General features: G+C 36.8%; 2 protein-coding genes and 1 pseudogene across 5 annotated transcripts; 2 read left to right on the top strand and 1 right to left on the bottom strand.

The window, feature by feature from the left end:
* The first annotated feature begins 8,717 nt into the window (after positions 1-8,717).
* LOC145635594 (protein WHAT'S THIS FACTOR 9, mitochondrial-like) lies at positions 8,718-11,296 on the top strand. 2 transcript variants are annotated; one of them, XR_014113860.1, is made up of 3 exons: positions 8,718-8,820; positions 9,227-10,678; positions 10,878-11,296. XR_014113860.1 is itself a non-coding variant. In XM_081686905.1 (2 exons), exon 2 carries the CDS (start codon positions 9,228-9,230, stop codon positions 10,365-10,367), a length of 1,140 nt encoding a protein of 379 aa, XP_081543031.1. In that variant the 5' UTR covers positions 8,718-8,820; position 9,227; the 3' UTR covers positions 10,368-10,846. The 2 variants fall into 2 exon arrangements, 1 of the variants encoding a protein (XP_081543031.1); XM_081686905.1 differs by lacking the exon at positions 10,878-11,296 and having other exon boundaries at positions 9,227-10,846.
* Positions 11,297-11,331: 35 nt separating this feature from the next.
* Positions 11,332-18,151, bottom strand: LOC145635593 (fe-S cluster assembly factor HCF101, chloroplastic-like). Of its 2 annotated transcripts, XM_081686903.1 has the most exons (16): positions 17,997-18,151; positions 17,799-17,909; positions 15,594-15,736; positions 15,467-15,517; positions 15,073-15,228; positions 14,718-14,861; positions 14,501-14,643; positions 14,241-14,310; positions 14,039-14,134; positions 13,334-13,423; positions 13,152-13,205; positions 12,705-12,828; positions 12,448-12,572; positions 12,111-12,233; positions 11,806-11,883; positions 11,332-11,718 (listed from the first exon to the last, which is right to left on the bottom strand). In XM_081686903.1, exons 1-15 carry the CDS (start codon positions 18,067-18,069, stop codon positions 11,815-11,817), a joined length of 1,572 nt encoding a protein of 523 aa, XP_081543029.1. In that variant the 5' UTR covers positions 18,070-18,151; the 3' UTR covers positions 11,332-11,718; positions 11,806-11,814. The 2 variants fall into 2 exon arrangements, with proteins under 2 accessions (XP_081543029.1, XP_081543028.1); XM_081686902.1 differs by having other exon boundaries at positions 11,332-11,883.
* Positions 18,152-19,551: 1,400 nt separating this feature from the next.
* LOC145634287 (putative EG45-like domain containing protein 1) lies at positions 19,552-20,141 on the top strand (annotated as a pseudogene). Its single transcript, XR_014113393.1, has 2 exons — positions 19,552-19,654; positions 19,865-20,141. The product of XR_014113393.1 is annotated as a putative EG45-like domain containing protein 1 (transcript).
* Positions 20,142-24,090: the final 3,949 nt, after the last annotated feature.

Below are 24,090 nucleotides of genomic sequence, written 5' to 3'. Positions count from 1 at the left end.
TAATATAATTCCTTCGAAAATGCTATTTGATCTTGATTAAAACTCTGAAAAGTCAACAAAGTCAACTTATCAATGCTAATTGAATTAGGAATGAAAAGAACCTTCTAGAAGATTCTAGAAGACCAAAACCATTCCTAATTGCACTAGGAATGATAAATCATATTAGGCCCTCCCCTAGATCATTGGGCCGTACATAAAGCTCAAACCTGGCCCAGTTTAGTAAATTGGCCATAACTTCCTCAATATTCATCGGAATTGGGCTTATAATATATCGTTGGAAAGGTCTTTGCAAGCCCCATCCAACTACACCACTATTGGACCCATATCATGGACCAACCAAACTGGATTGACTGTTTTCTTAAAATAAAGTTTTCCAAAACAGGGAGAAAAGAAAAGAAATAAAACTTTCCGCTACACTAGACCTTTCCACACTTCGTTTCATTCGATTATGATTCGACGTAAAAGGTACTCATCTCTGGGTTTGGTTTTGGGGAGACATAAATGGGTGTCTACAGTTACTAACCCGACTCGAAATCAACACGACTTGTTATTGACCCGACCTAAATTCAACCCAAATTGTTCCTGACCCGATTTCAAATCACCTTAAACGCCAATTATACGACCTTATTATTGTTTATCAAAGCATTTTGTCTAGGGAGACCAAGTCGGTCCAGGCCAGCAAAAGAAAGGAGCATCATCCTCAAATTTAAGAGTTAAATATGGTATATATTTGTTGTATGGTGAAAAGAGATAATTATCTTCCTAAATTATAGACTATAGTTCCCTAGTATATTGCCTTATATATTATAGTCAAAGGACATAATTAGCTTGATAAAAATGATAATTATCTAGTTATAGTTAGTTGAACTCGAATATGACCTGACTTGAAAATGACCCGACCTGATTGTAACCTACAAATTATTGACTTTAACATAACCCGACTTGAATCCGAGAATGACCCGACTTGGAAATGACCCAACCTAATTATAACTCGCAAATTATTGACTTGAACCGAACCCGACTTGAACCTGAGAATGACCCGACTTGAAAATGGCCCGACCTGATTATAACCAGCAAATTATTGACGACTTGACTTGAACCGAACCCAACTCAATCCCGAGAATGACTCGACCTGATTCTAACCCGCCGCAAATTATTGTCTTGAACCGAACCCGACTCGAACCCGAGAATTACTCTAACCCGTTTTAACCCAAATTAAACCTGGCCTATTATTCACCCGACCCGAATGTAACCCGACCTGTTATTAACCCGACCTAAACCCGACCCAAACCCGATAAGAAATATGACCCGACGTAACCCGACTCAAGCATGACCCAAAAAAAACCCGACCGCATAGGTTATGAAATTAATTCGAATTGACCCAACCCGAGTTGAAACGACCCACTCTTATTGACCCAAACCCGACCCGCTTAACCGAATTGACGGCTCTACCAGAAACCTCCAAAATTTCTCAAAAAACGTGGTTATTTAGCCTTCAATTTTGGAATTTTTTTTGACTTTTTTCACCCGGAAATAAAAATTGCCGAAATATTTACCATGGTTCCTAATACCCTCCGGGAGACCAATTGGCTGGGTGGAACCATCCAATTTGCCTTTAAATGACCAATTTACCAGTTTACAACTTGCACCGACTTCATTAACTCAAGTCTACCACGAACATTAATGACAACATATAATGATCATATATGGTTCTAAACTGCATTATATGACCCTGAGATTTATTCCCTAGAATTTCAAGACTTTTCGACACCGAGTCCTGAAACTTTCAAATTTCGCAAAATGCGTGGGATTAGTCTTCAATTTTGGAAATTTTTGAATTTTTTTTCACCTGAAAATAAAAATTAGCGAAATGTTTACCATGGTCCCTAAGATATTACCCTTCGGGATTCCAATTAGGTGGGGGGAACCATCATATCCCAACTTGCCTTCTAATAACGACCAATTTACCGATTTACTAATTACACTGATTTCATTAACCCAAGTCTACCACAAACATTTATGACAACATATAATAATCATATATGGTTCCAAACGGCATTATATGACCCCGAGATGTATCCCCGAAAATATCAAGGCTTTTCGACACTCGGCCCCAAAATCTCCAAATTTTCTCAAAAATGCATGGATATTAGCCTTCAATTTTGGAATTTTTTGACTTGTTTTTGCCCTTAAATAAAAATTGTCAAATTTTTTACCATGTTCCCTAATAGCCTTCAGGAGTCCAATTGGGTGGGTGGAATCATCCAATTTGCCTTTGAACAACCAATTTACTGGTTTACATCTTGTACCGATTTCATTAACTCAAGCTTACCACGAACATTTAGGACAACATATAATGATCATATATGGTTCCACACGGTATTTTATGACCCCGATATTTATCTCCTAAGATCTCAAGTATTTTCGACACCGGGCCTCGAAAACTTCAAAATTTCTCAATAAGCGTGGATATTAGCCTTCAATTTAGGAATTTTTTACTTTTTTTCGCCCTTAAATAAAAATTGCCGAAATTTTTACCATGGTCCCTAATACTCTCCGGGAGTCCAATTGGGTGGGTATAACCATCCAATTTGCCTATAAACGACCAATTTACCGATTTAATACTTGCACCGATTTCAATAAATCAAGCCTACCACAAACATTTATGACAACATATATTGATCATATATGGTTCCAAACGGAATTATATGACCTTGAGATGTATCCCCTAAAATCTCAAGTCTTTTCGACACTGGGCCCTAAAACCTACAAAATTTCTCACAAAGCATGAATATTAGCAATCAATTTTGGAATTTTTAACTTTTTTGCGCCCGTAAAAAAATTGCCGAAATGTTTACCATGTTCCCTAATACTCTCCGGGAGTCCAATTGGCTAGTGGAACCATCCAATTGGCCTTTAAACGACCAATTTAACAGTTTATAACTTGCACCGATTTCATTAACTCAAGCCTACCACGGACATTTATGACAACATATAATGATCATATATGGTTCCAAACGGCATAATATGACCTCGAGATGTATTCCCTAAAATCTCAAGGCTTTTTGACACCGTGTCTTGAAACCTCCAAAATTTCTCAAAAAGCGTGGATATAAGCCTTCAATTTTGGAATTTTTCGAATTTTTTTCGCCTGGGTATAAAAATTGCCGAAATTTTTACCATGGTCCCTAATATCCTCCAGGAGTCCAATTGGGTGGGTGTATCCATCCAATTTGACTTTAAACGGCCAAATTACCGGTTTACAACTTGCACCGATTCCATTAAATCAAATCTACGATGAACATTTATGACAACATATAATGATCATAAATGGTTCCAAACGACATTATTTGACCCCAAGATGTATCCCATAAAATTTCAAGGCTTTTCGACACCGGGCCACGAAACGTCTAATATTTCTCAAAAAGCGTGGATCTTAGCCTTTAATTTTTGATTTTTTTGACTTTTTATCGCCCGAAAGTAAAAATTGCCGAAATGTTTACCATGGTCCCTAATTTCCTCTGGGAGTCCAATTAAGTGGGTGGAACCATCCAATTTGCCTTTAAACGACAAATTTAACAGTTTACAACTTGCACTGATTTCATTAACTCAAGCCTACCACGGACATTTATGACAACATATAATGATCATATATGGTTCCAAATATATGACCCCGAGATGTATTTTCTAAAATCTCAAGGCTTTTTGACACCGTGTACTGAAACCTCCAAAATTTCTCAAAAAGCGTGGATATAAGTCTTCAATTTTGGAATTTTTTGAATTTTTTTCGCCCGGAAATAAAAATCGCCGAAATTTTTACCATGGTCCCTAATATCCTCCAGGAGTCCAATCGAGTGGGTGTATCCATCCAATTTGACTTTAAACGGCCAATTTACCGGTTTACAACTTGCACCGATTCCATTAAATCAAGCCTACCACGAATATTTATGACAACAGATAATGATCATAAATGGTTCCAAACAACATTATTTGACCCCGAGATGTATCTCCTAAAATTTCAAGACTTTTCGACATCGGGTCACGAAACGTCCAAAATTTCTCAAAAAGTGTGGATCTAGCCTTTAATTTTGGATTTTTTTGACTTTTTATCGCTCGAAAATAAAAATTGCTGAAATGTTTACCATGGTCCCTAATTTCCTCTGGGAGTCCAATTAAGTGGGTGGAACCATCCAATTTGCCTTTAAACGACCAATTTACCGGTTTACAACTGGCACTGATTTCATTAACTTAAGCCTATCACGAACATCTATGACAACATATAATGATCATATATAATTCCAAACGGAATTATATGATCCCCAAATGTATTCCCTAAAATCTCAAGACTTTGCAACACCGGGCCCTGAAACCTCCAAAATTTCTCAAAAATCGTGGACATTAGCCTTTAATTTTGGAAATTTTTAACTTTTTTCGCCCGGAATAAAAGTTGCCGAAATTTTTATCATGCTCCCTAATATCCTCCGGGAGTCCAATTGGGTGGGTGGAACCATCCAATTTCCCTTTAAACGACCAATTTACCAGTTTACAACTTGCAGCAATTTACTAGTTTATAACGGCCAATTTAATTAACTTGCACCGAACCCGACTTGAACCGAAATTGACCCAAACTCGTTTTAACCCGTCAAAACCCGAATTTAACCCGACTTGAACCGAAATTGACCCAAACTCGTTTTAACCTGTCAAAACCCGAATTTAACCTGACTAGCTTGTTAGTTGTTATTAACCTAACTTGAATTCAACCTGACCCGTTCCTAACCTGAGCCAAATTTACCCCAACCTAATACAAACCCGACCCGAAATCAACCCGACTTGTTATTGACCCGACCCAAATTAAACACGACTTGTAATTGACCCGACCCGAATTTTACCTGACAAATTACTTACCCGGCCCAAAATTTCAAACCCGGCCCAAAATTTCAAACCGATCTGTTACTATCTTGACTCGAAATCAACAAGACTTGTTATTGACCCAACCTAAATTCAACCCAAATTGTTCCTGAGCCGATTTCAAATCACCTTGAATGCAATTTTAGACCACCTTATTATTGTTGATCAAAGCATTTTGTCTAAAGAGACCAAGTCGGTCCAGGCCAGCAAAAAAAAGGAGCATCATCCTCAAATTTAAGAGTTAAATATAGTATATATTTGTTGTATGGTCAAAGGAGATAATTATCTTCCTAAATTATAGACTATAGTTCCCTAGTATATTGCCATATATATTATAGTTAAAGGAAATAATTAGCTTGATAAAAATGATAATTATCTATTTATAGTTAGTTGAACCAGAATATGACCTGAGTTGGAAATGACCCAACCTGATTGTAACCTGCAAATAATTGACTTGAACATAACCCAACTTGAATCCGAAAATGACCCGACTTGGAAATGACCCAACCTGATTATAACCCGCAAATTATTGACTTGAACTGAACCCGACTTGAACCCGAGAATGACCCGACTTGAAAATAACCCGACCTGATTATAACCCGCAAATTATTGACTTGAAACGAACCCGACTCAAACCCGAGAATGACCCGACCTGATTCTAACCCGCAAATTATTGACTTGAACCAAACCTGACTCGAACCCGAGAATTACCCAAACCCGTTTTAACCCGTGAAAACCTGAATTAAACCCGACCTATTGTTCAATCGACCCGAATGTAACCCGACCTGTTCTTAACCCGACCTAAACCCGATAGTATGACCCGACGTGACCCGACTCAAGCATGACCCAACCCAAACCCGACCCGCATAGGTTATGAAATTAATTCGAATTGACCCGACCCGAGTTGACTGACCCACTCTAACCAGACCCAAACCCGACCTGAGTTGACTGAACCACTCTTACCCGACCCAAATCCGACCCGTTTACCCAAATTGACAGCTCTAGCTATGATTAGTTTGCCTAACACACTCAAGAATGTAAATGTAAGACAATAATTATGTGCAAATGTATAATGGTAAGAATTAGATCAGATCACACTCACATACAGTGGTGGATCTTGATAACTATCTACAATTTTACACTATTCATGTATTACCATGACATATTGGATTTACTAATATATAAATGTTATCATAACATGTTGGATAATTGTTATAAAGCAACCTGTCAACCAACCAAAAAAAAAAAAAAAAAAAAAAAAAACATATTCAGATTTTGACTTGTATGAAAACATTTAATTTAGCATGACTTAGGGCCTGTTCTCATAGGCTGAACTCAGCTAAACTGAACTGAACTGAGCTGAATTGAACTGAAATGAAATGAATGTTTTATAAGAGAAGGAAATTCTGAAACGAATATTTTATAAGAGATGGAAATTAGGAGCTGAACTGAACTGAACTCAACTGAACTGAGCTGAACTGAAATGAACTTAAAATAAACGTATGAGAACAGACCCTTAGATACGGTGTATATGATAAACTATAACTAAAAAAATTAACAATATAAAAGTTGCATTAGCAAGTATGAAATCTCTAATTGCAAGTAAGTAAAGTAAGAAGAAAATGCCATTAACCATTTAGATATGCAAGTATTTTTATTTGCTTGTGATGTAATTGTCCGACAAGTTTACATTGAAGACACTAAATCACTAATTATAAGTAAAGTAGTCTAAGTAGATAATAAATTTTGGATCAAAATCTAAGGGGGCCAAGCCCAACCTTGCCCCTTAGAAGATCCGCCATAGCTCATACTATGTGTTCTATTTCGTTTGCAAAATCAAACCATGTTTTTTTTTTTTTTTTTTTTTTTTTTGCCAAAATTCTACTCCATGATCACCTTTATATTTCATTCAATTTTACAATAAAATCATAGGTACTCTATTCATTCCATCAAATCAGGTTTACTAGATGAAGCCCGTTCGATGCACGGTTTGTTTGATTTTTTTTAAATAATGTTTTTTTTTGTATTTATGAGCCTAAAATTTGTTATATATTTAGATAAAATTCCTAATATTAAAAGATAATACTAGTTTTGTGCCCGTGCGATGTCCGGGTTGTTTATTAAATTTAAAGATATATTTTAATCTATATGTCAAATTTTAAAACATATCATTGATACAAAATTAGTTAGGAATTGACGTGTTTTTGTGATGATTTAAATTTGTAGGCCTGTAATGACAAATAATAATAATATTGGTGAAATTTTTTTTTGACCTTGTCTGAAATGACTCGTGACCCGACCTGATTGACAGGTCTATACACAATAATAAAATTATATTAGATTGTGAAGTATATTATTTTAATTGATTAGAATATATTATGGACGTGGTACATTTTGAACTAATTCCTTCGCTCTAAAAAAATTATGATACAAAAAAAAAATTATATGATAATTTATGAGAGTTATAATCTAATTATTTTTTTTAATAAAATTATAATTCAATTTGTACATATGAAATATTGGTACTTTATCAAAAATAAAACTCTAAATTAACAATTTTATCCTAAAATTATATCCAAATTTGATTGAAAATAAAATTCTAAACTACCTTTTTTATCCTACAAATTGAATTCTATATAACTCTATCCTACGTGGCACGACACTTGGCGAAAAGTTGGAACGCCAAGTGTCGCTGTCTCGTCGCCTGGCTAAAAGTTTAGCTTTATATATTAGTTATATGATTTAATTAATTTAAACTTAAAAATCTCATTCGCCAATTTTGCTTACATGACATTTAAATTATTTAATTCTAAAAGAAATTAATAATCTCTTATTTAATTGGCTACTACTAAGATTTATAATCCTACATGGCGCGCTGAGAAAATTAGATCCTACGTGGCTCTCTAAAAACTCGGGAAAAAACTCCCCTTTATATATATATATATATATATATATATATTAGATTTTACATATAAATCATACTTCGCATATAATTATTTAATCGTTGCAAATAATATGAAACGGGTGCAGTAATTACAAGTTAATAACGCTTGCAGTTCCCTCTAGGTTTTCTCCTTGGGAGGGTTTTTTGGTTCCCTCTAGGGTTTCTCCCTTGGGAGGGTTTTTCTAGCCTCCATTGCTAGATTTTTTTTTTTTTGAAGGTTTTCCTTCAATCTTCTCCTTCTCTCTCTTTCTCTTCCATCTCTTTTCTTCTGATCTCAATTGTAAATTTTTGTAGGGGCTTTCATCGGTATTTTTACCGGTGGTAAGCCCCAAAAAAACTTTTTATTTGCTTTCAATAAAAGATCACATCTTTATGATGGAGTTTGATCTACTGTTAGGTTTAATTTATTTGTTTGTTCGTCTGTCAAAGTTTGAAGATTTAGGGTTTCACAATCTCCAAAAGTGTCTAGAAGGCCATATGAGTTTTTTCACCCAAATAGCTATTCATATGTGGATCTCAAGCCGAATTAGTGCTACCTCACAGATTGTATTGCTTAAGATGAAGATTTTTATAAAGGCGATCGTTGATCAAATCTGCAATGTATCTAGTTCTAAGGTGAATGGTATTTGTATTGGAATTTTAGATTTCCTCGGAATTGTTTGTAAGTGCCGTTTGGCTATCTTTCATTAATGAAATCCTTTCTCTTCTTGTCAAAAAAAAAAAAAAGTTAATAACGCTTGCGAGACTCTTTAGGATTTTAGATTACCAAAGAGGCCAATGTAACCAAAAACAAATGAACTAGGTTAAAATAGCATGTATGAGCCTTATTATTGAGCCCTTATCAATTAGTCAATTGTCATAGCCCAAATTCATCCCAAAAGTACCAGAACTAGACACAGCAGTATAGGCTTGCGTTCTTCGTCTAAGGCTTGATTTCGAATTTCGTTTGCATTACACACTTCCAACAGGTTGGTTTCTGTTTCTTCCTCTTACTCCCTTTCCTGTGGATTACTTGGATTTTTTCTGAATTCCCACATTTCTGCAAAGATTTTATCAAAGTGGGTTGCTTTATGTTAAAAATTGATGCTTTCAATTGTTATAATTTGTGGGATTTTATTTGGGTTTATGTAATTGTTGATTGATGTTGTTGGGTTGTTGTTCTTTGATTGAAATAGTATTGGGGTTTTGTTTAAGCTGAATGAAATTATTTATGAATGTGCACACCAGGTGTTTGATGTATTGCCTCTTTGAGAATTCAATGTTGCAACTTTAATTCACAAAACTGTCTCATAAACCTTGTACACAACATAATATGTTTCTTGTAAAGAAATTTGGACAATGAGTAATATATCCTTTTCATTGTCATCTATGAAGGATGGTTTGGTGGCTGGTTAGAGGTTTTGGGCAATCCTGCAGGAGTCAGAAGGGGTATGATTACTTGCAGAAACTTACTCTTGTAAACATTAAGCTGAAATGGGTTAAAGATAGGACCCTTGATGAAGCCGTGGCGGGTCAGAGGGACCTCAAGGCGGCTTGCACCCTTGTGTCCATCATCTTCTCTGATTCCGGGGACTGTGTTCCAATATACCGTCTTAGGCGCCAGCGTAGACAGCTTGGGATTCCTGATGAACTTAAGCTATCTAGCTTTGTAAGGAGATACCCAAGTATCTTTCATGAGTCTTCTTTTCTCGATAGTGGGGGCACGCCTGTCCCCTTATTTAGCTTGACCCCTGAAGCATTGAGTTTGCATCAGGAAGAACTTAGAATACTTCAGCAGAATCAGATGGATACAGTGATTCGGCTACAAAAGCTGTTGATGCTTGTTAAGGATATTACTCTTCCTTTACAGACTATTAACCAGTTAAAATGGGATCTTGGTTTGCCACATGATTACCATCACTCATTGATTCCCTGCTTTCCTGAACTTTTCTCTTTCGTCAACCTTAAAGATGATCGTGTTGGATTGAAGCTGTTGTCATGGGATAGTCAGCTTGCAGTTTCTCATTTGCAGAAAAACAATGAGGGTGCATCTGGTGATTGTCTAGCCTTTCCTATTGGATTCCCTCGAGGATATGGATTGAAAAGGAAGTGTATGGAATGGTTAGAAGAGTGGCAGGGACTTCCTTATACTTCGCCTTACTGTGATCCTTCTCATTTGGATCCCCGTACAGATATATCTGAGAAACGGATAGTTGGGGTGTTTCATGAGCTTCTACACCTCACAATCTTAAAACAAACTGAACGTAAAAATGTGAGCAACCTTCGAAGTCCATTGCGCTTGCCCCAAAAATTCACTAAGGTGTTTGAACGCCATCCTAGCATCTTTTATATTTCAAAGAAGAGTGATACACAAACAGTTGTCCTTAGGGAGGCCTACTGTGGATCTGAGCTCCTTGAGAAGCATCCACTAGTAGAGATTAGGAGACGGTATGCTGAAATGATGAAACAAGGATTCTTGGATAGGAGTCGGGGTTTGTATCGGGAAGCTAGGGACATAGAGCAAGAGTTTGAATGAAGCTAGGTAGTTGCAATCATTTAGGAAACCCAGTTGGAAACTATCCAATGTCGATGCTCATTCTGGGAAATTGATGGCGTGTGTTAAGGATTTATAGCTGCTAAGCATAACCTCAGAGCAGATACGCTGCTATGCCTCAATGGAGAGCCATTTGTGGCTTTTGTCACGATACTCAGCTATGTCCATGCCATTTGTGGTGTCATCTCATACAGCAGAGTATGAGATCAGATCATAATAGTTGCCAAACGTCGACTAATGCATTCTCTTCAAAGCTTGGAGGAATCTTCTTTGCAGCTTGTTCCATTATGGAGGTAAATTCACTGACTTTGAGGTTCTGGTTTGAGCTGTTAAAATTAAGTTAATCCAAACTTGGATGGATGCGTAATCCTAATATCTTGCAAATTGTTGAGTTGGCAGTTCCAGAACTGTTCCTTCTAAATTCACTAATTTTTTTTTTTTTTTTTTTTTTTTTTTTTTTTTTTTTTTTTTTTTTTTTTTTTTAATATGCAGGCTGTCTTTGTATAACTAGCTGGAATCGGAGCATAATCTGAAGTGATTTAGTGAGCACAAAAGCATGGTGGCACAAAGTTGCATGGAAAGCTTCTAGAATCAGAGACAGAATAATAAGAGATGCAACTATGCAAGCTGGTGTAAGAGGTTTGCTTGAAGTTAACATCCTTGCATGTGTATACTGGAGTTAGGGCTTGAAGAATAAGTTGGTTGCATGAAGAGGATGCTGTAGAAACACAAATAGGGCATCAATGAATTTCTGAAATCAAGATTTGTACATTACAATAGTATATAATTCATTAGATCCAACAGGTAGCTTTTGTTTTGCTAAGATTAATAGATTATTTTTTGTTGGGATAAATCCATCTTGTATCACTGTCCCAAAACCATCTTGTGATCTGCATTTTTTCCGCATTACAATTGTCAGGGCTTGGTGTACTTCGCAGAGAAAGAATGAACCAGAGGTGACTGTTACGACTTGAATACTCAATAATATACAAAATAATTTTTGAATACTCATATCTACATTAAAATTCTAGTTATTACAAGACTATCTCATGTTGCTAATCTTAACTTCATTAAGAAAACTCAATCACTATTCTGTGAAAAATCTCCGACTAGAGCCCCTCTGGAATAAAAAAAAAAAAAAATTATATCAAAGAGATCTTGAACATCCCCTGCAGTGTTCGGTATTGTTGCACAATATTACAGTCTCCCAGGAATTTGGTCTTCAAATGGTTGTAGATATAGGTACTGCACACAATTCTTTTCTCAAATATAATCATGCTCTCGTATAATTGTGCTGGAATATGCCTGATTCATTTGTACATCTCCTAGTAGTCTGCCAGTAAGCAGAAAGGAGGAGAAAATTTTAAGCAAATCCGTTCAAAGTGTTGTTTTTGATAGGGTGACTAAATAATATTTCAACCTTGTGTCCTTAGGCGGGTGTTGGCTGAGGAATGTCAACTAATCGCTCCATGGTCTGAAGTTGATCATATGGTGCAATCTGTACCATGAGAGAAACAGTCAATTAAAAGAATATAGCTTATATTCAATGTTGAAAAAATCATTGAACTAATTATTTCCAAAGTTAAGAACTAATAAAGACCAAATGAACTGAGCTTTAGACAAGCTTCAACGCTGAGAGTTGTCAGTCTGTCAGACGAGTAATTTTGTGGGATGTAAGCTCAGTTACAGTAACAAATTTAAATGTTAAGGATGAAGCAAAATTACCTGGTTGAACCCATCTGGCCATGTTATTTGCACAGCATAATTACCCATTGGTCGGATTTCTTCTGGCTCAATATCTTCTGAAATATCAGAATACTGCAACATTTGCTCCCCAGTCCATTCATCCTGTTAAAGGAAACACAACCATTTTATCAAATTATACTTGATCAAAAGACTGAGAATTTCTTTTGTTATAAGAACTTTCATTAAAATGGCTCGCACAACAAGATACACAACTTCATCATATCACCCTTCAGTTAGATGCAGAATTATTTGAACCATGGGTGAATGATGTCACTCAGTTGTTCAAAACGGTAGGACATAGTTTATTTTGGCTTACCACACTCTGCGCAGACCGATCATTCCGTCTCACAGTTGCAGGATGTAGAAGAAACTCTTCAGATGAATCAGGTACCTTCACCCTTATTGCTTTCATTGATTTGTCATAGCTGACAGCAGTTGACACTAGCAATATACAAAAAAATTTGAAGTAGCTTAATTATAAATCCATTGAGATTAATTTACAAATCCAAGGCTTCTAGTGATTCAGTATCTACAAGGATCTTTTATAATGCTGTAAACCAATAATATACAAACCTTGTTGGCGAATCTTGGCACATTGCTGTACAACACAAACTCCAAGGTCTTGAAATGTCTTTGCAACCTCTCCCAAAGGATCAGCTACAACTTCTGGTTGTCCACTATCTCCAGAAGCAGACAACTGCAGAGGTAAATATGTAGTTAGGATAATGTTTATACCAAGAAATACTGACTGCACCTGACATAAACTGGGCCTGAACATGAATATATTTGACCAGAACAAATATCAACTCGACTTAAGAAAAATAACATAACTAATATTGACTAATTTTCACAAGAAGCTGATTTGACATAGACCCGAAATGTGATCCAAGTCCCTAAAATATCCATGGCAGACTGGCAGTAATTGATTCAGAAAGCAGATATCAGGATTTTCTGGTTCATAAATGAATATGGATGGCATTTTATGATAATAAATATTATTATCAAACTCAGAGCACATACAGCTGGCTTTATTGGAAGTTCGAATAGATGTGGGATTCCAAACTGCTGAACGACCTGAAAAGACAATAGTCACAATGATTGTGTTAGCTCCTCTCCAGACATGCTGAAGAATCGAGGCAGCATATAAGGAAGCTCAATGATCAACCATTGAAATCAATAAAGTCTGGAAATCAGCTGCATGCCTGAGAGCCTGAACCTCTGCCGAAAGGATAGAAGCGCTTTCCATCAGCATCAAAGTGACACATATTTTCCACAACAGCAACGCAAGGTACCTGGACATTCATGCAATGAGTCACTAAATACTAAAGTTTTTTTTTTTTTTTTTTTTTTTTTTTTGTTAGAATATTTCATGAATGTTTGTATTCAGTACCATCAATAGTTCTATAGTTCACAATCTTCTATTACAGCAATAGTAGTGGAAAACTACAATTATCACTCTTTAAGCCTCCTACCTCTAGGCTTTTTTGTGTTACAAGCAAAATTGCCCAGCTAAATCAGGAAAAAAAATATCAAATAACTAGACTACAGTTAGCTCCCCACTCAAGCGACTCCCCCCCTCCCCCTGCCCCGTTCACTCGAATAATAATGAATAAAAAGGAAAGTACAATTTGAATATTTGATATTGCTACAGGCTTGCAGCAGCAGAATATGGTCAGGTTAGAGATTCAGCTCCATATTTGAACTCATCAACTGGTAATCCCAGCACATTCTTACACTGCATACAGAATCCTCCTTTAGGTCCTGAGGGCGTGCGCAGCATTGTTGTGCTTGAGATTACAAACTAAAGTTATTTGCAAGAAGTTCTAAAAAATTTCCTATCACAGGTTGTAACTGAAAAGCAGAAGGTAAATAATTGTACAATAGGTTTCTGCTCTGAAGAAACAAACCTTGAGCTTTGAGAACATGCGAACTCCTTTAGCGACATCAATAAATGCCAGCTTTTGAGGAGTTGTAACGATAACTGCTGCTGTTAATGGAACAACCTGACATAGATATTCTACAAAATTCAGCAAATGATAGGGAAAAGAACTATAGTTCCATTTTTTTTTTCCACTTTTAAAACCTAAAATAAGCACAGGCAATAACAACCTGACACAAAGTTAGCTGAATGTCACCAGTCCCCGGTGGCATGTCAATCACAAGGTAGTCGAGTTCCCCCCTGCAAGATATGAAACTTGTCATATACTTAATTTTTACAACTAGCTAGAGTAAAGAGTCATCGTCTTAAAATTAGTTCAGCAAAATAGTTAGATACTTATGGGAAGACCGGAAGACTATACGATTCAGTTGTTGCAAACAGCTGGTTAATATTTAGCAAAATAGTTAGATACTTTAGGAGAAAACTATACCATTCAGTTGTTGTAAGCAGCTGATTAATAACACCAGAGACCATTGGGCCCCGCATAATTGCACGACCTTGCCCAGCAAATCCAAATGATACCAGTTTGACACCCAAGTATTCAGTTGGGATGATGCTTTTCGTCTCTGCAATCTGGACAATCAAATAACATAAACAAGCATTTCAAACAGCACAGCTAAAAATGAGTTTAAAGGCATTTCTATCACCATTTCTAGTAGCCTGCTCTCTGGTGAAACCATTGTTGGCAAACTGGGACCATAGACATCAGCATCGAAAATACCAACTCTAGCTCCCATCCCAGCAAGAGTATAAGCAAGATTAACAGCAACAGTTGATTTTCCTACACCTCCCTGTATATTGCAAGAAAAGAGAAATATGTTGAATAAATTGAACCCCAGGAGATAAAACAAATTTTGATATAATAGCTGCCATCATAATTTGTTGAACAAAATGAATTTTACAGCAACCCAAAATGATAGCCAAAATATCTGTCAAACAATTTTATAACTTGATCCAACTTTCCATGAAACAGCATCTTCTAGTCTAAAACAAGGCTCTTACTTTACAGCTAGAAACAGCCACAATGTTTGAAATTGTCTGCAAGCCCTTTGGAAGATCTGCCCCAAAAATTGGTTTAGCAGGTTGAGCAGACATCGTGACATTCACTTTTCTAACCCAAGGAAGTGCTGCCACCACCTCATTTGCTTTCTGCTCAAACTGCAAAAAACACGACAATTATATACCCCACATTAATGCATTATGATTGTAGCCCAGATACACATTGCAAAGGAATAGGCGGTATAGAGTCAGTCAGAGGTCAGTGTATGGAATTAAGGAAATAAAGTATGATAGTTCTACATGACATATCAACCATTTAACACAATGCTCCAAGGGAAAAAATGACACTAGAACATACATTAGCAACAATCAAATTTGTAACTTGGAATTAATTTACCATGTCCTTGACTGGACAGGCAGGGGTTGTAAGCTCCAAGCGAAATGACACCTGAAATTAGAGGTTCGGAGCTCAGGGAGTAATGATAAATTACAAAGATACAAGAGCACAATATTATTTAAATGACCTCTCCTGAAGCTTCATCAATTTGTAGATCCTTAACGAAGCCACAAGAAACAATGTCGGTTCCAAAGTCTGGATCAATGATTTGAGACAACGCTTTGAGGACATCACTCTCAGCTTCTTTAATTGAAGATGTTGAAGCGCCCACTGATTGTCAAAAAATAAAGACATGTTGACAAACATGACTATATGAGTGGCAAGACAGAGAGGTAATGCTTACTTACAAAAATCGACTACTATTAGGCACAAGTTTTTGATCTCGACAATTAAAGAAAGTTCTAATAATTCTGATTTGAAAATGGGAATTGAAATTATATTGCAGGTTAGCTCGAGCTCGGCTGTTCACTAACAGGATATCTTTTTCTTATAAATAACTGATATCCATTTCATCATATATTGAACCAGAGATCAAAGCTCAAATACCAGGTAGCAAGAAAAATAGAATAAAAATCCCAAAACACCCAAACCAGCCAGTGTTCAAACTTCAAAGACACCATGAGGACAACAAGCCTCATACATCCATAGGAGACAAAATCACAAAACTCAAAGACACATGTATGACAACCTGCAGTCAATACAACCTTAGAAATTGATGCTGAAAAATGCCACAACACCTAGAAGCCAAGACTCAAGATACCTTCAAGAGAGCTGATACACATACAACCATTGTATGTTGTCTCTACATACAACACCATTAGAAATTTGACACATCAACAAAAAATGGGAGAAAATTAGGAGTTAAATATAAATTGAATTTAATGGAACTCGTGCCTACTATTTTAGCCAATAAAAACATGACAAATTAGAGTTGTATGTAGGGACCACATACAACAATTGTATGTGTAAAAGAAACTATCAATTCACTGAAAAGAATGCAGGGCAAATCCAAGAACATGGCAACTTGTGGAAAAAGCCTCCAATCCCCATAATAGCCATAATATATAGTCAAACCAAGAACCACATATTACACCTACAACCTGAAAGAAATAGCCAATACACAAGGGAGAAATAAAATTTCTACAAACACTAGATCTAACCCATGTCATTACCATGCCAAAGCTTCCTCCAAATGTCAGAGGTTGCCTTCCCAGGCACCTCTATCTCTAAACACCAACAACATTTTGATAACCCATTCCCTTTGCCAATACCTTTTTAAATTATTTGAACTACACAATCCATCTGCTGCACATACTATGACATCTACAAAGAATAACTATCTAAAATACCAATATATTTTCTGTCAACATATATCATCAAGGTACAAGCACTGCTTCCAAAATCCTTCATCCCCACACAAATTTTCGAAGCAGCATACTAGGGATGAGAAATTAATTATTCACCCATTGCTTTTCCACAGGACCTGCTCCCTAATAATTATACTATTAAGTTTTAAATTTTGGAGCAACCTCTAGGTTAATAGACCATATCAATGTCGTGTAGTCCCATAGAACAAGTATTACTCGAACATAAGCTCTTGGAGCTTGGTGTTATCCCTTTGATAGTGTAGGAATTGAACTCATATATCTTCAAATTGTGAGCTGAAATCAAGGCCTCTATGCCAACCTCAACAAGGATTGTCCATCTACATTCAATACACATTCTATCCATGATGCTTGCACTAGGACAAGATCGCCAATCTCGGATTTAGATCCAAAAATCTAACAAAAAAAATTCTTAAGTGAAAATTCCGTTATGAACACCATTGCCATTGTCAGGACTCATGAACAATGATGAATTCCTTTGTTGTACATGTACATGCATTTCAAATAGTACGGAGTAATAAATTTTCTTTTCCTATTTCAATTTTCAAGTGTAATACAGATGAAGTATCCAAACATCATATCATACTATCAAGTATCAACAAGGTTTCACCCAACAAAAACCATCCATAGTTCCATACTTAACACTACTCAAATAAAAGGTTCGTTGTATTATCTTATGTATTAGTCCCTCTATAGTCTATTCCATATTATTTGACCACTTAACTAATGCTTTTTCATTTTTCCACACCATCCATCACCAATAATATTAATGAATTATTACTATTACTTGTCAACTTAAAATTGCAATGCCAATATAACAGCTAATATCGCCTTAATTTGTGTGCATAATCTTAAAAGACACTTGTAACACACCCATGATTTATACAATGTAACTCACCAATTTCAAGAAATTAATCAAATGCTAAACATAATAAAATCATATATACCTTCAACAGAAGAAGCTTTAGCTGTAATAGAGCTAAAATTAACTTGATTATGCAAAACCCATGTAGATTTTATCTGCCTTTGCTGATGAATTAAACCATAAAATACTAATCCTGCAAAAAAATCATCAAAAAGTTTGCAACTTTATTTAGCAGAAATAAAATTAAGACTGAAAATTGAAGTGGGATTTAAATAATTACCATTTTTGTGCTGAAGATTTTTGGAGGGTTGAAAGGAAAGATTAGGAGGAATGGGTGCATGAAGTAAATGCATTTTTTATTTTCCGGGAAAAAATAATGCAGAATAAAGAGGAAAGAGAATGTATGAAGTTTTAAGCTTAAAAATGCCAGAAAATCATCATCTGAAAATCTAATCTTTGTCGCAAATAAAACGACGTCGTTGGGTTTGGCTTGTTTTTGTTTTGGGTTATCGGCCGTTAATATTGTTGGTCCCACGGCGCCTTTTTCTTGTGGCTAACATACTTTGGTTTTGGGGATAGAATTGTGGCTAACATTTCTCGCATCTTCTAAATCAAAGAACCGATCACCTTTTTAATTTCGTTTAAGATAACGGGTTCATCTTGTTTATAGAGTTGATCATGGATTAGATTGGAAAGACTCAACATGAATATGATCTAAAGAAAACAAATACAGAGCAGAGCAGATTTCAGCAAAGCAGAGCAGAGCAGAGCAGAGCAAAGCAGATTTCAGCAGAGCTGAGCAGAGCAAATCAACTCTAAAGAACGGGGCCTAAGATGATACTTATTCACTTTTTCTTATCCCAATATTGTATAAGAGGTACTTCCTTTATGTAAGAAAACAAATACAGTACGAAATAATAAACATGTTAGGTAAATAATTCTACAATGCAAACATAGCGACCAACTTATTAGCTAATAATTCATATAATCAAAGAAATGCAGCCATGTCTCTTAATCTCTCCCTGCTTCCTCTATTTTTTCCTAATTAAAGCAAATGAACACATGTAAAGTCCATATAAATTTTGAAGTGATACATCACTAGCTCTTGGTAAGAGAAACCATCTCTTAATTCAGAAGTCACTCCCATTTGCAAACTTTAAATTAGGCACTTTCATTGCTTACATAAGAGTTACTGTTACTCTCTCTATCCCTATTTGTTTGCTCTATAGACAAAAATGCGATTTATTAAGAATTGAACTAAAATATTGCAAGTGAATGAGGGTGCATTTGTCTTTTTCACTTTGATAAGTGTATGCAAGTGGGTTTAGTGATAAGGGCATGTTACTATATTAGGAAAATGGACAATCTTTAAGGGACATTCCAAATAAATATATGGAGCAAACAAATAGGGATAGAGGGAGTATCTTTTAAAATTTCTCTCTGGAAGCCCTTAAGAATCCCCCAATTATTGATGATCACCATATAAATTTTCGCATTTCTCTTCTCAATAGTCAAAATTACTATTTATGTGACAAAGTTAAATGTGTTTACTATTCAGTATTCACATAGTAGAAATATTGAAATGCTTTTGGTGACTCTAGTGCTTCTTATTCCACAACACAGTTACAATAAGGAAGGTCAATGGAAATTAAGAACTCAAAAGACCGACAATTTCATTTATGCAGTAGATGTTTGGCAAAATGGCATAATTATTTTCCAATGACTATTAATTTGTGAGAAAATTGTGTCCAAACTTGGCTATGCCTATAAATAGAGGATGAACCATTGACAAATTGCAAAGCATTAGAATTAAGTGAACAAACACAACAAAGAAAATGAGTATGAGGGCAGTTTTATTCGTGAGCTTTGTGATTAGCCTTATCTTCTATGTCGCGAATGCTGATACCGGGTTTGCTGTTTATCATACTCACCGTACTCGTAAGTATTTTACACTATTCACATACGTACTCTAATTTGAATGTTAGACTATCCTTGGTAATTTATACAAAAAAACGTAGTCTTGTGGGTTATACTATACAGTACAAATTAGTTCACAATCATAAGATGACTAAAAATATTAATAGTTGAAGTTATGCAAGCGTGAAAGTTAAAACATATTTATATGATGTTCGAAATGTGTACAAACAGCATCGGCATGCTACGGAAGCCAGGACAATGGACCATGGATATAACAGGAGTAAGTAATGGTCATTGGAAGAATAGAGGAGCATGTGGAAGGTATTTTAAGGTTACTTGCATAGGAGGTGCAAATCTAGCTCCTCACCCTTGCAAACGAGGCAGTGTTACTGTAAAAGTTACTGACTTGTGCTCTAGTTGTGCTGGTGATCTTAACCTTTCTCAAGAGGCTTTCAATACAATTGCTGATCTTAGAGCTGGCAAAGTTCGTGTTCGATACGACCCGTAAGCATACACATACACAATCAGCTTAACCAATTTATATATGTATTGAATTTTGGGAATATACATAGTTATTATCTTGTGATTAATTCTGTTTTGTTTAACTATTTGCAGACTATGATTAGAAGTTTATATTGCTTATCAAAGGCGGAAGGCCGAGATTATCATACAAATATATCATATGCAAAAATTATGATGGTTAAAAATAATGTAATGCAGAAGCTTAATATAAAGAGCATGCTATATTGATAATGATTGAAGTGTGTTAATGCAATCAAATTATAAACCGTTTTTACACTTCAAATTCGTATATTATGTAGGATGAAATATTTATAAAAAGAAAAATGTTTGTAATTTCTTATGTACAAACAGATCCAGGACTTTGTAATTCAAACTTGGCAGCTCACTAATCCCGGATCCCCTATGTTTTCTCTCTCAAAGAAATTGGGAACTGTTCGAACGTTAATTCGTAACTGGTGTCTTAATAACAAGAAGTTCTGGGGTATAGACTGGAAGAATTTCACTCACAACCTGTCGATGGAAGGGGAGGCAATTCAGTCCATCTCAGATGCGTCTACCTATTTGTCAAATATAGTTAATTCTAAGGAAAATATATTGTTACAACTCCAATTTTGGAGACAGCGTTGCAAAAAGAATTGGATTCTCAAAGGTGACTGCTCGTCTAAGCTCTTATTTTCAAAAGTAAAGTGTCGCCAAAAGAAGAATACTATCTCTTCCCTGGTTGATGACCAGGGCTTTCTGCAACAGGGTCAACAGGAGGTTCAAAACATAGTTGATCGCTCGCTAAAGGAGACTTTCAAAAGTGATGTGGCGCCTTTGTATGACCCTGAGATTGACACCGTCCTTCAAGAACTGCATCTTCCTTCCCTTAACTCTTCTCAGATTAGTAACCTGGAGCGCCCCTTTAACGCGACTGAAGTACAGGAAGCAATGTTTGATTTGGGAAACTGTAAGTCAGCAGGTCTGGATGGTGTAACGGCAGAATTTTTTAAAATTCATTGGCATACGGTGGGGGATTCGGTTGTCGCTGCTGTCCAAAGTTTTTTCCATACGGGGTTCCTTCTAAAAGAGTGGAATCAATCACTCCTTGTCATGATCCCAAAGATTGCCTCGCCAACGGAGGTTACTCACCTTCGTCCCATTAGCCTTTGTAACACGATCTATAAATGTGCTTCCAAATGTTTGGTTGCCCGAATCCGCCCGTATCTGCCATCGCTTATTGCTGACACTCAACATGCCTTTGTACAAAGGAGGGTTATTTCGGATAATATTCTAATATCCCATGAATTGATGGAGAAAATCAATTCGTCGAAGACTGGTACTAATTGGCTTGCAGCACTCAAAATCGATATGAGTAAGGCCTATGATAGAGTCCATTGGAGTTTCCTTTTACAGGTTCTTAAAGCCTATGGTTTCCCAGCCCGATGGCTTCAAATGATTCACCAATGCATTTCTACAGTTTCCTATAAGTCTCTCATCAATGGTAATACTTTTGATACGATTAGGCCTAACTGTGGTATCCGTCAAGGGGACCCGTTATCCCCATACCTCTTTCTATTCTGCATGGACATTTTTTCCAGAATGCTACACTTGGGCCAGGATTTGCATTTGTTTCAGGGAATACGAATCTCCAGGGCAAGTCCGGTTATTTCCCATCTTTTCTTTGCCGACGATGCTATGATTTTCTTTAAAGCCTCTTCTCCTTCTTGTTCGAACATCATAAGGATAATTTAACGCTTTATGAAGATTTCTGGTCAACAGCTAAATCTCAACAAATCACTGATTAAATTCAGTCCTAATACCACAACTCTGGCACAAGAGGAGTATAAGGAGATGTTCCGTATGAAACAGGTTTATAGTTTTGATCATCATCTGGGGTCCCCCATCGATTTCATAGGGAAGAAGAAGGACTGCTTCCAATTTTCATTGACAAAATTTTGGGCCGCATTACGGCGCTTACTGCAGTCAGGCTTTCCCAATCTCAAAAGTTAATTTTCATTAATTCCATCCTGGTCGCCATGGCTTCTCATCTTCTTTCATGCTTTGAGATTCCAAGCTCAATCTCTGGAACATTGATGCCTTATTACTGAAATTCTTTTGGTCACATTCCGGGAACCAAGGAATGCATTGGGTAGGGAAACACAAAATGCATCTTCCTCGAGGTATGGGGGGACTGGGAATTCGCTGTATCTCTACTCTTAATAAAGCTCTACTTATGAAGCAAGTTTGGAGAATTGTTAACCACCCTCAGTTGCTCTTTTCCAAAGTTTACATAGCTCGTGCCAGGTTCTTGTCGCCTGCTCCTTCGCCCGGGAGACGGTACTCGGGCCGCCTCTCCTACGGCCTTCGTGGTCTGCTCCACGCAGAGGCACTTTTATCAACAGGGTGCAATTGGAAAATCGGCAATGGAAAATCTGTGCTCGCCGGAAGCTCAAATTGGGTCAATGGTACTACACCACATTTCAGGTCGGGAATCCTCCTAGCCACTTTGAAGGATTGGACAGTTAGTTTCTTCATTCATCCGCAAACTCTTTCTTGGGATGCGGATAAAGTTACTCAGAGTTTTCAGCCCGCGGATGCGTCCGCAATCCTTGCGATGGAATCCCCCGCATTACAACATGCGGACTTCCGCTTTTGGGTGCGTACTATGTCCGGAAGTTACACGATCAAGACAGGTTATGCAATGCTCACTCAAGCTGTTAACGCTCAGTTATTAAATCCTTTTTGGAAAACTCTTTGGTCCCTGCATTTACAACCAAAATGGAAACTATTTTTATGGAAGTTACTCCATAATGGTTTAGCGGTCAAAGGTGAACTTCAACACAGGGGGGTTCCCTTACAGGAGGCGTCATGTGACCGATGTAGTAAACAGTTAGAAGATTTCAACCATCTGTTCAGGGATTGCTCTATTGCAAGAACAGCTTGGAGGGGTGGTGCATTGGGCATCCACTCAGAATTATATGGACACCTTTCTCTCTCAGACTGGATCCAAGATTATATCCTACTTTTCATTAGTCAGGACGGGATTTTGAGTCCCAGTATTAGCACTTTCGTTGGTACGCTGTGGGGTCTCTGGTTATTTAGAAATAACGGGGTTTTCAACTCTGCTGCTTCTATTTTGACTCCAATTGGTTTGCAAATCGAGGATATCCTACTCTCTCATGCTATTTATATGGATGATCAAACAGGGATGGATCTTTCACCCTCTCCTACTAGTTCTCCTAGTATACCCCCACCGGGGTTTCATGTAGCCCATCTAGGCCTACACCACACAGGCTCTTTCTTGGTTAAGATTCAGGTTGATGGATCGTGGTTCAAAGACACAGGACGAGCAGGAATGGGCTGGTGTCTCGATAATACAGATCCTTTGGATGAAAGGATCAGAGGTGGGAGTAATTATGGGGTGTGTTCATCTTCTCTTCATTCAGAAGCCCTAGCCTGTTTGTATGCCTTGCAATGGGCCTCGAACGCAGGCACTCAATCGCTGTTGCTTTTTACAGATTCTTATAATCTGGTCACTCTTCTGCGAGGAGATGGTCGAGGTGATATCAGGTACTTATGGCTGCTGCAACAGATTCAGCTCTTAGGATCCTCTTTTCAACATTGCAGTATATACAAGGCAGAAAAGGAACGTGTTCAAAGGGCGCACCTAATTGCAGGAGAGGCGGCTATCCATTTTATTTGCTTTAGTAGTAATATGTATTAGTTCCCCCCCCCCCCCCCTTTTTATCCTTTGTCAAAAAAAAAAAAATAAATAAAAAAATAAATAAAAAGATACCAAAGAAGCTTTAACTTATTCTATTAGTCATCTAAGTTATATTGGCTATCCCAAATAATATGTCACACTAATTGTTTGATCGCGCACAAAGCATGATGCTTCCAACATAGGCGCGTAGACTAACTAGATAACACTCTTCTTTAGAAGTTTATGAACA

This window comes from Chenopodium album, chromosome 6 (genome assembly GCF_948465745.1).
Source record: "Chenopodium album chromosome 6, dcCheAlbu1.1, whole genome shotgun sequence".
NCBI lineage: Eukaryota > Viridiplantae > Streptophyta > Magnoliopsida > Caryophyllales > Amaranthaceae > Chenopodium > Chenopodium album.
Note: the sequence above shows the minus strand (reverse complement) of the source record. Positions and strands in the feature narration are given on the sequence as shown.

Excerpts from the sequence above, each read along its gene's own strand:
- LOC145635594 (XM_081686905.1), top strand. The coding sequence starts at position 9,228 with ATGGTTTGGTGGCTGGTTAGAGGTTTTGGGCAATCCTGCAGGAGTCAG.
- LOC145635593 (XM_081686902.1), bottom strand. The coding sequence starts at position 18,069 with ATGCATTTACTTCATGCACCCATTCCTCCTAATCTTTCCTTTCAACCC. Across the intron at positions 14,311-14,500 it reads CTGCTTACAACAACTGAATG|GGGGGAACTCGACTACCTTG; the intron begins GTATAGTTTTCT and ends CATATCTTGCAG. Across the intron at positions 13,206-13,333 it reads GCAGAGGTTCAGGCTCTCAG|GTCGTTCAGCAGTTTGGAAT; the intron begins GCATGCAGCTGA and ends TTGTCTTTTCAG.